Below are 18,508 nucleotides of genomic sequence, written 5' to 3'. Positions count from 1 at the left end.
CCTTTATAAAGCAGGTCATATTATAACTTTCAATCCCTCCAATCATTTTAACACTATAAATAGTCCAGGTGAGGTATGAGTCTGATATTTGCTCAAAGGAAATGATTTGAGCTATTCTTGGTAAATACAAAAAAGTTTATTTCATAAGTAAACATGGATTTTTTGCCAAAAATCTCATGTCTACCTTCTCCATACCATTACAAAATTCAATACACTAGTGTCTATATATTTACTGACAACCACCAGATTGTAACCTAAATTTCCCAATCTAGTGTTTTGTATCCAATTTACAATACACCGGAAACGGCCAATTTAATTGAGTGGCCTTGTTCTGACAACATAAAGGGACGTTCAAATCGGAGGCCTAGTATAAATATCTGAAAACGAAACTTAAGACATCAAACAACTTTGTTCATATAAACGTCACCTGTCACTTTGTGTTTTGAGGTGTACAGTTCTGTGCGAAGAATGAAAATATACCTGCTATGTCTAACATATCAGACGATACTGTAAAATCTACATCGCTGGGCGGCCGGGTGGTGTGGGGAGGGGCACCTTGTGGGTGCCGGCTTAACACAGCCGGATGTGGGAAGTTAGTACATGTACATCATCGTTTGGTTGGCAGGGAACGCACACCCTAACTTCCCCGTGGCCTGAGGGAATAACAGCCACTGTGAGTGTGGCTGGTGTCTGCCGCTGTAAGTTACTCGACTTTCTGAGAGCTGTGGGAGAGGAACGATGGCGTAAACTGGAGGAAAACTTACCTTTGAGGGGTTTGGGGTTGGCCTGCTTACGGCGCGACATCGTCCCGTGTGCGGCGCTTTGCTTCTCTCACTGTGTCGCCTGGAGCATGCGTGATGCGGGGCCCAGCATGCATCACATCATAGCAAACATGGCGACGGCAAGACACATTCCCACTTCAAAAACAAGTCCACCGTCCTTCTCCTGTCTTCTTTACAATTACAAGTCTTACAATGCCATCAGTGCCGTTACATCCGTTCAACGATGTCCTGTATCCCTCGACTCAAATGTAAGCTTGTTTGTCTCTTGGGGAGCTCCTGGCGCTGTGTCCTAGCGTGAGCTGTGCCAACTCGCTCTAAAACTTCCTTGACTACGCGGGACGCCTCCCAAGTTTCTCTTCACAACCGATCAGCCAGTCCGATGCATACTGGTGATGCTATAAGTATGGCGCTAAGATCGCCGCTGCTTGTATGGAACTACTGAAGCGTAACGATCTGATCAGACTCGCCTAAATTGCTCGCTTGCCCAGTGCTCGCACACAGTCAGCCAAACTGGGCTCTTGTCTTCCCCAGCACCGAATGGTAGAAACAAATCTTTGGTGTTTATCCATCCAGAGCTGTTTGTAGTGTGCATGCACGGCATATGCCCTACCTTTCTTTGTGAGGGCCGGTACCTGCGTTCAAACTCTCTGAAGTCCGCGAACCCGTTCCAAGCTTTCGTCGAAAGCCCCACTTCCCTAACAGGTCTTGATCACTACCCCACGGGTCAACCCTCACATACAAGTTTTTGTGTGTCAGTTTGATACGCTTTTACAAAATGAACCTAACAGTCAAATAAATCTGATAAGCCTGGCTGTACAGGCCTATCGTGTTTTGATCAAAGCCGACAACTCCGATGACTGATTCACAGACATTTATTTGTAAACAAAAACACACGTACAGGTAGGCCTGCGGTGTAGGCAAATACTAATTTAGGGAAAGGTGCCTACCTTTATCCGTGTGTTTGTATTTGTTTCCATATTCCCTGTAGGCCAGTAGCGCTGAAAGGATACTCTGTTACGTAATACCTTTACATTAGGGCCTACAGGTGATAAAGGTCTTCGCATAATTTGGCTTTTGTCAAACGGTGAGGAAGAAAATGTGTAAGTTGAGGAGAATGGATGGATGTGATTGTATTCGTTATAGACCTATATAGCGCGTCGATGTGTGTATGCAGGCTTCTTCCTCGATCACCCCATGTGCCGACCGGTGCACAACGTTACTCTCCCAGTTTCCCACAGTACAAGTAACGGGAGATGGATTCGTGATTCAACATGCCCACCTTTAGGACGCCGGGTATTTCTGAGTCTAAAAAGGGGGATCCTTTGTACCCGCTAACGACCTTAGCTACATCCGCAATCGATCTATTGAAACTTTATCCCCCATGTATAGACAGTCAATGTACGTGGAATGCTGTATCAAATACCTGAGCGCAAAGCGGACCCCTAGTCACAAGGTTATTCGTGTACCTGGCGTATATAATACAGGCGTACTTATAATGAGTGCGCGTCCAGAACTGGTCATTGACGAACAGTTGTACAGTTTTAGTTATCTGCACTATTGATGTAAATGCCTAGCTGGTCTATATAGGACTTCAGACCAACCGTTTAAAGATTAAATCCTCTTTCTCTGTATATATGTGATTGTAATTATTGTGACTCACCACATCTATGTGTTAGGCTAATGTGTAGACATGTGGTATCCAACTAAATTGGCGTAATGACACAATATCGATACAAGAAATAAAGCACGCGCTTTCAGTTTGATGAATACCGGTACATGTATCTGGCAGCTATAACGTATATAGGTCTGTCTGGCTCACTTTAATTCTGACTTGTAAATTTAATCATGTCCTTTAATTCTAAGTGCTATAAATCCGTTTATAATAATGCAATGAAGTTTACGAATTCCTAACCATGACCAAGGCGCCAAAAAGGCTAAATATGAGTGCGCTAGAGACCCTTTCCCCTGCCGATCAAAGACGTATGCGTCTCGATAATAAGTTCGAATCCAGCTCACATCGCCTACGAGGGCAGCGAGAGCATCTATGCACAAATATGTATCACCGGGTACATGTATAGCTCGCAATCTGCGGCGATTCCCCCGCGGATTCCTAAAGTTTATTCTGGATATAAATCAGACCACTATGATACAATAAAATATATTCCAGGAATATAAGACTGTAAAAATTACGATTACATGAGACAAATAAGGAATATGTATGGCGGTTTAAGAAAAGTCTTACTAGGATGTCTTTTTAATTTTTAATCATTTTATCCTTATTCTATAATCAGTTAAGTATAATATAATCAATAATAAAGGTACAATATTCAGTCAAATTTTTGGCGTTGAATGCAAATAAAATTTGATGAACAATGAATAACGGGTTTTTTCTTTCTATCACTGTATCCATCTTTGAAGTTAGTATTTATTTACCGTATTCATTATTTTAAAAACAAAATTGCGTGATTGTGGAAACGTTGAATATGTGACTGTATGTGAACGTCTGCACTGAATATAGTCAAAATAGGCATACAGTATATTGACTTTGAGGAAGGTTCAAGAGGACATGGATCAAGATGCTATGACGGAGGCATATACGTGCAGTTTTCTATATTCAGTGTCAACGCTATCAAGTATATTTAATGCATTTTTTTAAAATTTGTAATTGAAAGACATTAGCCAACTTATTATATACCTGTCAAATTATGTTTTTTCAATACTGGAATATTATACACTATAAAATTAAAGCGTATTTGACGCTTGGTAAATCAAGCCTATACATGGCCAAAATATTGTACAAAGCTGAAAACATTATTAACGCACAAATGGCCAAAAGTTTAGCCAGAGCCAAGGTTGTAATGGGTATTCAAGCAATTATATTTGTTCTGTGTGAATAAAATACATTTAGTACAAACGCTTCAATTTCCAGAATTTTTTTTCGCTTTCAGTATACATAAAATGTGTTAAATAACTGAACAAAAATGTAAAAAAAAAAACGAGGTAATTAAGCATATTATTTTAATTATTTTAGTTGACGCCGTACTCAAGAATATTTTACGTCCACGGAGGCTACCATTATAGTGGACGGAAAACGCATGGGAAACCCACAACCATGCATGCGCTAGTTGCTTGTAGATCTTCCCATGACCGGAGATGAAACCAGCATGAGCTGGACTTGAACTCACAGCGACCCCGTTGATAATAGCTTCATTGACCATCCTGCTACACTAGCTCATGATCAGAATCATGCGATTATAGAGTAGGCATATATAGCATCAATGTTTAGTGATCATTAAAACTAGATGGCGCGAAGGATTTCTTAGATTCCACAAGGGAATCTAATACCATGTCAGATCATAAACATTTATGCCGACCTGCCTGATTCACATGCCCCTGCATCGAAAATCAAAACAAGTTTTTTGTGCGATCATTAATTGTAAAAAAAAAATTTAACATTTAGAATGTTATGCAAAATACGTGTAAGGATGTTATAAATCTTCATTGTGTAATGGTTAATTGGGCGTTTAAGTGAACAAGTATAATTCACAAAGCGTGCTCCAAGGCGGGGGCTTATCCCCACTTCTGTTTTCCCAATTGGTGAACGTGTTGGAATCTCTTTTCCCTCCCCAGTGGAACTCGAGTGAAGAAATACAATAGGAAAACACTTATACAAAAAACACTCGATCACTATTGTCTATATATATATATATACAAACTATTGTAAGTGTCGGCAATTCAAGCTTTGTAATATTTAGCAAGCGAAGAGCGATCAACTTTTTTTTTATTGCACACGGGACAATCTATGGAAACGTTTTTGATATGTTTTTTTAAGCTTAGGTGTTGATTTTCTTTCAGTGGAAACATTAAACGAATAAAAATGAAAAAAAAGAGATGGATCGAATTTTATATTGTTATTGGTGAGTGTAAAATACTTACACAATTTAAGAAAGAAGCTATTACCAAAGTATATGACAAAGTATTGTGGTGTTAAGTAAGACTAAGAGATATTTATCTCTTTGTAGTTCGGGTGAATGGGATAAATCAAAGGTGTCGATATTATGTGTATTTATTAAGGAAGCATGAAGAAAATTCAGTTACATGGATTTGACTGCGCACTTTTTTGTTACTATGACAATCATCTATCAGATAACTTGTGAAATATATTCTGTATGGACCGATAAGATATTATGGTCGCCGTCTGAATATCTCCATATTATATATACATACCATACATGCGTGTGTATTTGCATTGTTGATATGTTGCATAAACGTGTTTGTTTGATTCCACCCAGTGTGGTTTTAGTGAAGTAAATAAACAGAAATCATACGAATCCATTTATCTGCAGGGTTAAAGCAGTTCAGCTCTATATCTCTAACCGTATAACAGATATACGTGTGGAGCTGGTCATTTAGTAATCCCCAAGGCGTGGTAGAATGCGACTTGACAGACTTCCTTGTTTCACAGGTATCCATTGACTGAGACAGTCATTTATCACTAAGAAATATGACATCATCGGATAGTTTCATTTGTGTATTCAGAGTTAACTAAACAGGTATACTTAAATTATATATATATTATATTTTCTTTCTCAAAAGTTGAAATTATATTCTTCAAAAAATAAAACACCTGTAATTACTTGAAATATTGAGTGAGTGAGTCCTTGGGGTTTAACGTCGTACTCAACAATTTTTCAGTCATATGACGACCAAGGAATCCTTAGAGTGCATGTAATGTGCCTCCTTGTTTCAGGACGGATTTCCACCGCTTTTTTATCTAGTGCTGCTTCACTGAGACGACTAACCGAAAAGTAAGCGACCCAGCCCGAATCATTATACTGATACGGGTCAACCAGTCGTTGCACTATCCCCTTCATGCTGAACGCCAAGCGAGGAAGTTACAACTTTCTCTTTTTAAGTCTTAGGTGTGACTCGACCCAGGATTGACCCTTGATCTACCGCTCCCGAAGCGGACGCTCGACCAACTGTGTTAAAATATTGAAATATATTCATTCAGAATATCTTACTTCTGATTTATTTAATTACCTGGAGTTTAATACCTAACTCAGACCCGAGGATCACAAAGCGATATGAGATATATGCGTGAAAATTTCAATTGTTTACACTGGGCATGTTCCTTTCCGTTATTTTACCCAGAATTTACGTTGTCAAGCAATACTTTTAACCTTGTTACGTAAGAAATAATAAGTTTAAAGTGATCTGAAATGTTGACTTATAAGTCTAAGATACCTTCGTCATCCCGTGTCCAGGAAAAGTTCACTTTGCACCGCCTTTCCCTATATTTGTATCTGACAAACTTCACATTAAGACCGCGGCGAAATCAATGACGGCTGGATTCGAACTCTCGACCCCACACATGTGCCGATCTGCTTTGGAGGAGGGCGTCATTGAGACGAATTTGGCAGCGAGACGAGCAGATGATATGCAAAGTCAATTCCATCTTGCGTAAACAGCATTAATTTTGTTGGTCATATATACCAAAGCTCATATACAAAATAGGGCATTTCCACAAAAACTTCCCATAACAGCTTGCACGGGGCGTCACAATTCAGTGAATCCCAATCTTTAATTTGCACGACTCGGCTGTAATATCTCTGTTGGGTTAAGCCATAACAATTTATCCACACTCTTTAATCTCTTTTTAGGTTTTTTAAAATTTTGTATATAGTATTTTCACATACAACCATATGTATATAATGACATCCGAATGTTTCACTTTTTAAGCCGATTGTAGCTATCTTATTGAAAGAAAAGTGGTGTGCTTATTGTGAAGTGCAACTGCAGGATGATAAGGTTATTAGTCGAACGAATGTGGATTAACTGATTGTGGAATGTGGATTAACTGACCGTGGAATGTGGATTAACTGATTGTGGAATGTGGATTAACTGATCTAACGATGCACTGATGTACCGACCAGTACTGAGCTACACTGACTAGTGGTCTTAAACGGTAGGTCTAACGGATCTACGAACGTGGGCTTGGAAACATTAGGTTTTAAACGATGGCATTGTTACATTTTTAGACCCTACATTCATGGTGTGAAGATGAATTTGCTATAGTAACGTAGTGGATGAAATGAATTTTCGTCTGATTTTGCCGAAAGCAAACATGTAATACTAATCCTAATTTCAGGTAAATCGGAGCACTGCTTGTTAGGTTTGTTCAGCAGTGTTTGTCTCCTGAAGAAAGACAGACTCACATTTCTCGGAAAAAAAAGAAATTAGGCTGCCCCAAATAATTTAGGGACTCGGTCACCTAGCTGGCAACAAAGATTTTTTTAAATCATGGCCTGGCCGAGTAAGTGGAAAGGCTACCGTTTTGTATTATGCAGTCAAAGGTCAAAGAGAGCGAACAGACCACACTAAAATTTTATTGTGAATAAAACATAATTTGGCCGGTATTTTATGAACGATGTATTGTACTTCACAATAACGCTGCTCTAAGCTGGTGTACATGCCCAAATAGAGGAAACCATTAAGGGGATGGTAAAACACGCCCCGGCAGTACAGTCTAAAACTGGAAGCACTTCGGTGAATTTTCACTACCTCAGAAATGCTCTCATATGAATGTCCGCTTCGGTTCCAGGCCCCAAAAATGCACTCTTGGTTGCACGTTGCTCTTATACCTGTCAGCATATAGAGAATTGTCACGAACGGTAATATCTATATGTACAAGTGTAGAATGCGTCTAAACGCGTCACCAGTAAAACTCGATTCACCACGGTAAAAATCAGCATTAACGTCAGCAATTCAGCAAACACCATAAGGTTATTCCTTAATTGTAAGAGTCAAACTATAATAATTCATTAGTAACAATTTATTGTTATATGTTATTTATAGCGACAAAATCATTTTTTTAAGCATTTGATCATACAATAACAGATCTATTTGAGCGGTTAGTAGAGGTTATCTTACAGTCCCAAAGGAAACATATACGGTGATACCCTAAATTTTGAACAATGATTTAATTGAATAGATTTATGTATAGGGCCTAAAGAAACGGCACCTATACAACAACTTTGACTACACAACAAATGTGACATTACGTCGGTGACTATAATGACCATTTCCACCACAACCATTAAAAACCACAAATCCCAATGGGAGTCAAGCCCGGCCTTTGACAGGGAATTTTTAGATTCCACCGCTCTCACTATTTATGGGGCCTTAATGACAAGACGTGATTGGCGACCACACACATTGTATACCATACGAAACAGTAGGCCTCAAAATATATCTTCTATCGTGATTATCATAACTGAGGACAGAAAAAAATTTATTCCTCGATAAAATCATAACTATATATCGCTGGATTTGCGTGATATGCCATTCAAATCTGGAATGCCATATAGCTGCTTAGAGGATGAATATTTATATGCATGGTCATCTATATATGAAAAATTATGGATCTTCTCATGAAACTTTTCAAATGGAAAAAAAACCCAGTGGTACCGGTATCTTTACTTAGCTCATGGTAACGTTACGCCATGCGCATGTCAAGGTAGAACATGACATGCCAGTACATATGATTGGCCAAAACCTCTCAGTTTGCATTTACTCTTCATAATGAGCATTTTTTGTGACAAATAGTAAAATATGGGATGTGTAAATTCAAAGAGGAAGACAAGTGACAAGGAAGATGGATCGGTGAAAAAGAAAAATATTTATTTCGTCTGCTTTCAAAATGGACGATGGACAACCATTTGAAGACACGGACACTACAAGGAGTATGAATTATATGACATTTATTTACAACCACACCAGTGTGCTGACGATGGACAAAAACGGGTGCTTTGAAAAAGCGAGTGTCCACAAATGTAAGTGATAAAGATTTTGATTGTCTGCATGCTACAAACACTAACTTACAGCGTTATTTTCATTTATCTAACTTAATATAACACAAAACTGCATAAATGACTGTTTTGTGATTATTTTCTGATTCACTTACTTTGTAGCCGTTGAATAAATTAAACACATAAAATTGAAAGTTTACCTTTTCATTCTATATAGCCTGCAGTGTGACCGGAAATTAAGACTGACTGAAAACCTTTGGGATTTCCACTTAATGTTTTGTCATTTTAAAGGTTTTTTTTATTTTTTAAGTAGGACGCAATGGGGTTTTTTTTTCCTGCGGACTTTTTGCAATAACACGGTAATCATCCAGTAAATAACTGCAATAGGATCACAATGTTCTGCCAACCCTGGGGTATATAAAACATTGTAGAACAGCATCATGTTAGTTTGTGTATGGCTAATCACAAGTTTGAGGACAAGCACATCATATAATAATCTTACGTTTCCTTGAGTTCACTATGTATACATGGGATAAAGAATATAGTTCCCATTGTTTTCCCCGTCCATTGCTGTGCGTACTTGTATAAGTGTTTCAAGCTCTCTACCGATTTCCCCAAAACGCTTGACGCGCATGTGACTAATACATAGCAACCAGTACGTAATTTAAAGAATGCATGAAGCTCTTTGGTTTTTATTTCTTAGTGTGGAGTTTAGCATGTGGCCCAACGCATAAAAGTACAACAAAAAGCGTCTAAGCCTTCTTCCCGGACGGTAAAAATGGCTTTAAACTACACAAATTAAGTATAATATGCTGACGTCAAGGGTGATAACTGTCAAAACAACAATATTGGGGTGAAAGCCCGAAATGCGGTCCCGCACTCTGCCACTATGTTCAATATTGACCTCATTTCCGAATATTCCTGGCCACTGACAGAAAATACGCATAAAATATATGGGTTATTAAGAAATATAAAAATATGCCTCAAAAATAAAAATTCTCTCTTTTTTTTTTGGGGGGGGGGGGCATATCTTTGCTTAGATATTTACAAATGATACAAGATTCATTAATGACCTCATTTCCGAATATTCCCGATCACTGGAATATTTAAAAAATTAAGAATATTAAGAAATATAAAATCTGCCTCAAAAATAAAAAATAAAAATTCTCTCTCTTCTTTTTTTTTGGGGTGGGGTGGGGGTGGGGGGTAAACGGAATACACAGTTTGAACTGACATTTCGGCACTTTCTTTTTCTATCATCAGAACTGAATAAGTTTAACAGAGTGAGTGATGCTGGAATGTATTCTGTTATGAAAACATAATACTACGTCATGTCTCAAGATAATATCCTGTTATTTTAACATTCTATTTTTTTTCTATTCTGTTTTTGAGGTTGAATTAATAGAATGTGTGTGGTATATTTAATAGAATAATGTTCTACAATAGCAGAATACATTCTAGCAACACTCAGGCAAAAGACTTTCTGTTAAATTTTTTTTTTTTTTTTTTTTGAGAGTACCAAATACATGTATATACATGCAAGGTGAACTGACATGATTTACATACAGCATTGTCCCAATAACACAATTAGAATGAGGGGATTACGTTTGCTTTTACGGTTTGTCTTCAGGATTTAGCAAAACGAATTGCGAGACCTATATATAATATATACCGGATATACTATATATATTATATACTGACGAAATAGCTGCATGCTTAGACACATATGTAGAGGCCTTCACAAGCTCTTCGAAATGTGTTTGCTGGGATTTTGTCCTGACCAAGCTAAACGCCAAACTGAAAGTTATGTTTAACATGTGTTCCATTTTTATCTTGCATGGCGATACCTTCGACTCGAGTATATTACGACATTTTGTATGGGTTGTTTTTTTTTAATGATACAGCGTGCCTTGTCTCTACATTTAGGCCTGTGATATAAAAATTGGTAGAAGGGAGAAAACTCTGGCGATATGGCTAGTCATTTGTAAACGGTATAACGCATAGCTTGAGGGTTACTGCGAATGTGCAAGCCTACACAATGACAAAATATACAAATGCCTTCCATGACTATAGAGGTTACTACCCTGCATTTATGCCCATAATTGTGAAGGATGGCTTAAAAAATCTTCTATTGGAACACAGTCGAATCACCATTAAAAGGTAATGGATTGGTTCTTAGCCCAACGCTAAAATTCCCATCAAATCCGTTCGGAACTTTTTCCGTGAAGTTGCTGATAGACCGACAGCAATACAGACAGACCAACAGAATAACACAAAAACAGAGAAGTAAACGACGGCAGAAGTATAAACTCCTCTGGCGGAGGCAATATAGATGCTGAAAAAAGTGTTGGGTCAGTGGCTTTCTTTTTTCTCGTATTAACATATAGATGGTGAAAGCGAATTTAAAGATTGCTTAAAACGACGTTATCCGCATCTCAATAAAAGGATGAAAGCAGTGATCGAGTTCTCTGTCTCTCTGTTTGTAGGTATGACCGGGTTTACCAACCATGTGGATTTGAAGCAGCGATCTCTGGATTTCCAGTCCATAGCCCTAGCATTTGACTAAAAAATTCACTTTTCCGAGCCCGAAAGTAGAACTGCTGAGATAATATCGAACACTCTAACCTATAATGATCTTGCCAGTGTAATGTTCCAACAGATTTAGACTGAGCCTCGAAGAGACAGGAACTTTGCAGATTTCCGTGCTCTCACTGTTCGTGAGAATGACAGTAAGCTAAAATATTAAATGTTGACGACTTGCGTTACCATTTGAGCAATGTAATGTCCGTCGAAGATTACTTGTCTTCCATTCATATGGCTTCCTATAGTCTGTACATCAAACCTAGAAAGGTGCATCAGTAACTTCCCAAAGTTCAGTGGTTTACCCCACTGCGGAATAGCAACGAGATAAACAACGATCCATTCAGCAATCAGTCAGTCAAGGGACAAATATACATAACATTTAACAAATCTCTTGTCAAAATTATAGACAATTTTCTCTGTTAACAGCATTCATTTGCACTGGACCGCTTCCGTGGCCTAATGGTTAGAGAGTCCACATCGAAATCGGGAAATCCGGGATCAAACCCAGGTCGGATCTAACCAAAGACTTTGAAAATGGTACTTCTGCATGGCTGCCTTGCATGGCGGTCAGCACTGAGAGGTTACAGCAAGGAGGCAGGACGGATAATGTGTCACTTGTGACGTCTTCAGCATGACACTTTGGCGCCGTCATGGTCTCGCCCTGTCACAGGAAGACACAATATATATGTATATACATTTCCAGTGGGAACAAGTGTTTTGGTTTAAACGTGTAAGTTACTAGTAACATTACACTATATTATACTAAAACGTGTAAACAATTTCAAATGTAGCAGTATCAGAAACAGTGTATTATGTCGATAGCAGCTTAGGTAGCTGTTGTCGCTCTGTCCAAACATACTGAACTCCACCTAATATCCAGCATGCCATTGGCTTTTGAATGACTGACGTCCCCTGAGGCAATAGGCCTTGTGTCTAGACGAAACGATGGAGTTTAACATTATGAATTAGAAAAACTACTTAAGCTACATATTCTTTACAATCACATAAAAATCCAACAAAACAGTTTGTAGAGATTGTGGTGTTACGCGTCGTTAAAAAAAGGCAATTTTGGTAACCATTAGACATCTGACTGATTTTAGAGATAGCTGAATATAGGCTATTATAGACTATAAGTGAATTTTTCCTGCGGCCGTGGCCAGCAAAGTTTTAGGTAATAAATCTTGATATGTGAAATTTGCTGGAGAGGACACACTACGCAGACAGAGTGGTATCGCCAGCGTAATTTTTTGTGACATGTTTGATACGAGCGAATTTCTGAGCCGACAAGATCACCTGCTAAATACGCCTTTGCCGGCACTGAGATACAAAAGACGGATTTTCAGAAATTTAACAAATGTGTCTGTGCGAAAAAAAATCCGCCTAAAGTGTGTCCCCGGCGAATTTAGAGGCCTCGTCACTATGCTCTACAGGCTGCCCAGAAAATAATCGCTGATTGTTCAAACTGAAAGCTTCCAGTGTAATGCCTGTTCGACCTATATAAACAAAGCCTATTCAAATCAAAAGCCAAATCAATAAATAAATAGATAAATAAGTAAAACAATATGAGAGAGAAATAAGCTGGACCATGATGAAAAACTTATATTTGTAATTTGCATGTGTAAATGTGTTTATAGGTATAAAATTTATTTTTTTTGATTGGTGTTTTACGCCGGATTCAAGAATATTTAGGTATTTATATCACAACCGACAATACCGTACGTGGAGATATTACTGAAATAAGCCAATACATGGCACTTCGTCACGCATGAATACACAACGGTACCGTGGATAAAATCATGGAGTTAAAATATATTGCATACATATACAGTGGCCTATTGCATACATATACAACGACCTACTGAAATTCCCTTTTTAATAAACTGATATATTGGCGTTTAATGTCGTATAAAGTATTTGTCACTAGTTCACTAGGGTATTTTTCACTGGTTCACTTGGGTATTTGTCACTGGTAGGCCTACACTAGGCTTACTGATGCAGGTGTCAGTTTATCTATGGAGGAAACCACCGAGCAGACTTAATTAAGCCGAAACAGCTACACCTGGATACGAACTAGCGACTCGATCCATTGATCAAGGGTTTGGTAGTCACAGAGAACCCTTACAACACTGAACCAGCGGGGATATACTATACAACCTCGTAAATGTCAGGTTATTGGGAACAAAAATACAGTTAGTATCTAAGAGAGTAAAAATATGGCCTAAGATGTGCGATTTTAACAAGCGAGAATTCATTCTTTCTTGCTGTACATTTGTGAAGACATATACATGCTTAGTATGGCCTATATGGTACACATATAACTTACGTGTACTCATGCTTATAGGCCTACATATACTCTGGACACTGGACATAAACGTGAATTGTTGATTACCGCAGCTTATCGTCCTAATGGGCCCTAATGCAAACGCTTATTTGTTTATTTATTTATTTATTTATTTATTTGTACGTGATCAGATGTCATTAACCAGATTTATCGTGACTATTGCGATAACTGAGGAGTTTACCATGAGTGAAATAAAAGAATAAAAAAAGCCTGATGCAGGTATGAGCCTTTGTGCGCAACCCACACCCATTCTTATCTGGTACTGTATTTTGGTCTATTGCGTCATCGTCTCAAGTATAAATAACCCTAACAAGTAGATCTTAAATATGAACTCGGACTTTTTAAATACAAAATTGATCATATTTTCCTGACATTTAAGCATTATTCCACATATGGAACATAAAGCAGAGTTTACACTGTTGAAGGAAAAATGTGAACAATAGAAATCTAAGTGATGAATTCTCAAATACTGTGATATAGAAAAAATTGTCCGTTTTCGGAAAAAAATTTATCATTGGCTGTGCTCCTATCGAAAGCGAAGGCGGTCGGAAAAGCATCTACATCAAAGCAAGCCTTTAAAAAGTGTGATACAAGGATAATAACTTCTTAACTCCCATTCTTAAGCCGTCGGTTTTTCATTTACTTTGGGTAAGGTTAAAAGATTTGACAAGTAATCCGTCAACTTTGGGATCAGATCTCAAAGTAGATTTGCATCCGCTGTGTGCAACAACAACGGTGTAAACAATGTGGCAGCCAATGTTGTTGCGAGTTTTTGGTGCCTTTTGATTTAAATCGCAGTCACTGTAATATTTCCACATGTGCTCGTTATTGCTGGTAATCCCAACATAGGGGTGCAGTGGCGTTGTTGCTAGGACTCGGTCTGATGTCCTGTAAGTTTACAGTTTTAGTAGCCCAATGGTCGGTTACCATGTGGTAATCCACAGATAGTGGGGCATTATCTTACTGAACAACACCCCCCCCCCCCCCGCCTCTGCAAAACATATCCATTGTTATTTGATTCGGCATTGAAAGCAGTCTTTAAAGCAGTCTTTCAAACATTCAGGGGTGTCACTTTTACTAGTTACTGATTGATGACTGTTGATGTCATATTGTAGGCTTTAACAACCTAATAATATTTTATTGCGGTCTGTACAGCTAGCAAAAGAAACCTCAGTGTGAAACTACCATACCACAATGTTTTTGAATGTCGAGGTATTTCATAAAACGTTTATGACTGTATGCTAGTATACATAATTATTATGGATTTTATGATCGGACTAGTATTTTAGTTCATTGATTTAATCAAGGCAGAATTCCTCCTTTATTAGACTTAAGCTTGTGCTATGATGCTTTGTTTCAGTTTCATTGACAATAGTGAGTGATGTTGTGGAGTGAATACAGATGAGGACATTACATCTGTATGAGGGAAAGCACAGCATTGTGTGTGTATATCCGCATGACTAACATTAACTGGTACCTACAGATATGTGTTGTGATCCTGTGAAGCAAAATGAAGGATGGTTAGAGAACTATTGTTTGATGGCAAGGCGCTGAAATCACAGAGATGTATTCCCGACGATTAAAAGCTCTACAGGACAGGGTGGCTCAAATCTACTACACTCATGGGCTTTTCTGTGCCAGCCACCCACTCTCCATCATCTGTTGTGTCATCGGCATGGCTCTCTTAGCCTGGTAAGTCACCTAGAACAAATAGCTACTCTTATTGACCTTTCAGGGGTTCATAGGCGTCAACCTTAACAACAGTTAAACGATAGTTAAGAGATTCACCATACTGAATACGGAGTTTAAAATTGAAGCATGCTATAAGCAGCAGAAACACTGAATATATTGCAGTAAAACCGAACTCTGAACAAGACACTTCTTGTGAAATTTGTGGAGGGCAGAACATCTGTATCAGTTCTGTCTGAAAGTTTGGTTTTGAGTACATGTTCGTGCCAGGCACTTCCGCCAGTGTGACGATCATACCAGCGCAATCTCTGCTGCTGGTCTTACATCAGCCACAGCTTTCTTCTTGGCAGTCTTGGGATGTCAACCTCTAGGAAGGTGTTTGGTAGCCCCTAAACCCACATATTAACTTCACCATCAGATTACAACCTCATGAGAAATAACTACCTCATGTTTTACTCTCTGTTACTTATATCCACAACCCTTCTACATATAGATGGATCCAACATTTTACAAGCCATATGTTTTCTTCATTTTAAAAGTGTCAAGTTTTATTCCATTTGAAGGAAAAATATCTACTGTTTTTAAAAATATTGTTTGATTGATGCAAACAAGGAAATAGTGTTAATTAAAATATTAATCATTAAATTATATTTGATATTCTTTGTTTATGTTTTACATCACTCGTATAAATAGTTCAGTGGATTGAACCTCATTGCTCCGAAGTGGAAACTCTACCGACTGAGCTGCCAAGGGCAGCTAATAATTCATACGTTTATTGTGGTGGGACAAATTAATATTACTATGTCTTAATAATTCTATAGGGCCAAATTTAAAATATATTATATGTTTGATGTTACACAAAAAACCCTTCAAAAAAACCCCAACTGAAATCCTTTTTTTGTGTTTTTAGAGGTGCCAAATTTTTTATTTCATTCAATTACTTGTTTTTTTGTTTTTTTTTTGTCGCCGATCATTTGAAATGTCACTCTGTTAACAGGTGAAGAGCGCTCTCGTGAGATATATTATTTCCTCTCCTGCTGTTGAGCAAAGCCGGTCTTACAGCGTTTGGACGCGTATGCCGGATCCGTTACCCCTAGATCAAGATAGACCTATTTGTGAAGTGTTTTCACCTGTATCCATGTGGATGCCATATTTGTCATTACCTTAATGAAATGATGACTAGTGTTCTTGTGTTTCCAGAGGGAGTCGAAATTTTAAATTAATTACTCCTTTTGTGAGATAATAATTGTAAAATGTTCAAGGAAATCTTGTAAACATCGCAGCTGTTAGCGTCTTACGATGACAAAATTCCTAAAAAGACACATACTATACCTTAAAAACACACCTAACTTTGCGAAATTGAATTGGTGAGAATTGTGGTTCTGGTTATACCCAGCATGAAATGTTTATAAACACTGACGAAACGTGGACACAGGCCTATTCCTCCAAGGACAACCTGTAGCCCACTTAAGTAGATCCCCAAGTTTATTAGTTGTGAATTAAATCAATTCAGTCATGGACTGGTATAATTACGGTGACAAATTGAGACCTTACTACATCATAATACCTGCTGTAACAAGATCAAAATGGAAGATTTTTGTTTTAAACCTAAAGGTTATCAAAGAATCCCCAACAGAGCCCTTTTTATGTTTTGTGTTAATCCCATTTCACACCATCAGAGGCACCCACATGAGCCTCTTCTGTTGGCATGGAAAAATGCCATTCAGGAGATCCAAAAATTACTAAAAATGTTAGACAGGTCAGGTGTGTGGATAGCTTTTCTCCCGGTCAAAACTCTATGCTAGGGAGCATGTAGCTGGGAATATATTGGTATAATTTCCTGAACTGTCACTGATACCACAACTGCCAGATGCTTTGGTGGGTAGAAAATGTATCTGTTTACTGATACATTGTTGTCAAGTGGAAACAATTGTAGTGACAGTAGAAAGGGTGTATTTTAGATACAGGAAAGTTCACATACAAAAACAAAGCTGATATGTTCCATCCTTTAATCTTAATGTAAGGCAACATGATTTAGGCTCTCCTCCTCCTCATTTACAAATGTTTTAGACAGTGTAAATTAGGTCAAAGCTGGTGATCTGAGCTGAGGCTCACTTGGGTGCTTAATACTCTTCATACCTTTAGAAAGGCAGGTACATTGAATGATGTATTAAGGACAGAATAAATGTTTGATCCTTCACATGAAGGAAGACTCTCACAAAGTTTAATTAAAATTAGGAAAAGTGAAACAGATTTCTCAGTGTTAAGTTTTATTTTACTAGGTCATGAGGTTCCACTTCACTCCATCAAAAGTATCAGCTGGGCAGGATTTTGGTTATATTTTCACATGCTCGCCCCTTCTGTACAGGACCTGAAAACGCTAGCACAAACTGTTGACTTAAATTGTTTTCCTAAAAATGCTTATCTGATGTTTACATGTTAGTTTTATTGTAAAGATCAAAGAATATTTATTTTGAGAATTGCCAAAGACTGAGTGACATTATTTAGTGCTGTGTTCTAATCAGTGTTCAGGAAGTTTGTGATCATTCATTTGAACAGGGTTCTACATTTGTGTGTTCTTCCCTTCTGCAAAAAAAAAAAAAGAAAAGGCCTAGTACCCCCTTTTGTTACAAAGGGCTCCGTTCTATATTTAGAACATAGAACAGTTAGAAAATATCAGTACTGACAACATTTTGAGATGATCCTGGCATCTGATTTGGCAGCGACTTGTCAATCACTGCTTCTTTATTAAAGTGAATATTTTTGAGTACAATGTAAAACTCCATTCAAATGATGAAAATAGATAAATGAATAGAAGCTGCTTAATTCATTTGTTTTCTCTGGCTCAGTAAACTTGTTCTCGATTCAAAGTGTATGTGTAATTGAATGTTCTAGGAGGAAAATTGGAAAGATGATTTGATGGTCTATTAATCCTGTGTGTATTACTGTATTATTGAGAAAACCTTATTCAAACGCCCTGAATAAAATGTTTTGCACAACATGCAGATTACCTGGGTAGACAGAAGTATTTGGAATTCAATCTACCAATACTTACCATAATAAATGATGTGAATGTTTGGTTCCATGTAGTTACCCTCTGACTAACCTGCCATTACCTGGAAATGCTCCAGTTGAAGTGAACACCCCAATAGCTGAGTATTCTGTACCGGTTGTCCAAGCCCAGACTGAGAGAGGAAAAGATGATATTGTCAAACAGCGATGGGTAAGGCAGGTTTGCATGTAGAGGCATTAAACAAGAAGTGTGTGTGTGATGAGTAGGGTTTAAAATAGCACACTTTTCA

General features: G+C 38.0%; 2 protein-coding genes across 3 annotated transcripts in view; one reads left to right on the top strand and one right to left on the bottom strand.

Annotated features, from left to right (window-relative positions):
* The window catches only part of LOC135465398 (ras-responsive element-binding protein 1-like), a 76,922-nt gene extending 74,927 nt beyond the window's left edge, over positions 1-1,995 (bottom strand). For both annotated transcript variants that reach the window (XM_064742630.1, XM_064742632.1), the window contains exon 1: positions 765-1,995. In XM_064742630.1, coding sequence (XP_064598700.1) covers positions 765-804 — 40 coding nt within the window. In that variant the 5' untranslated portion in view covers positions 805-1,995. The remainder of the gene's footprint in view (positions 1-764) is intronic.
* A 12,050-nt stretch (positions 1,996-14,045) lies between these two features.
* The window catches only part of LOC135465645 (sterol regulatory element-binding protein cleavage-activating protein-like), a 29,826-nt gene continuing 25,363 nt past the window's right edge, over positions 14,046-18,508 (top strand). Inside the window, 3 exon segments of the mRNA XM_064742929.1 lie at positions 14,046-14,165; positions 14,878-15,209; positions 18,297-18,429. Of these exon segments, the coding sequence (XP_064598999.1) occupies positions 15,082-15,209; positions 18,297-18,429 (261 nt within the window). The 5' untranslated portion in view covers positions 14,046-14,165; positions 14,878-15,081.

Source organism: Liolophura sinensis, chromosome 5 (genome assembly GCF_032854445.1).
Source record: "Liolophura sinensis isolate JHLJ2023 chromosome 5, CUHK_Ljap_v2, whole genome shotgun sequence".
Classification (NCBI taxonomy): Eukaryota; Metazoa; Mollusca; class Polyplacophora; order Chitonida; family Chitonidae; genus Liolophura; species Liolophura sinensis.
This window is presented reverse-complemented; position numbering and strand designations above follow the sequence as displayed.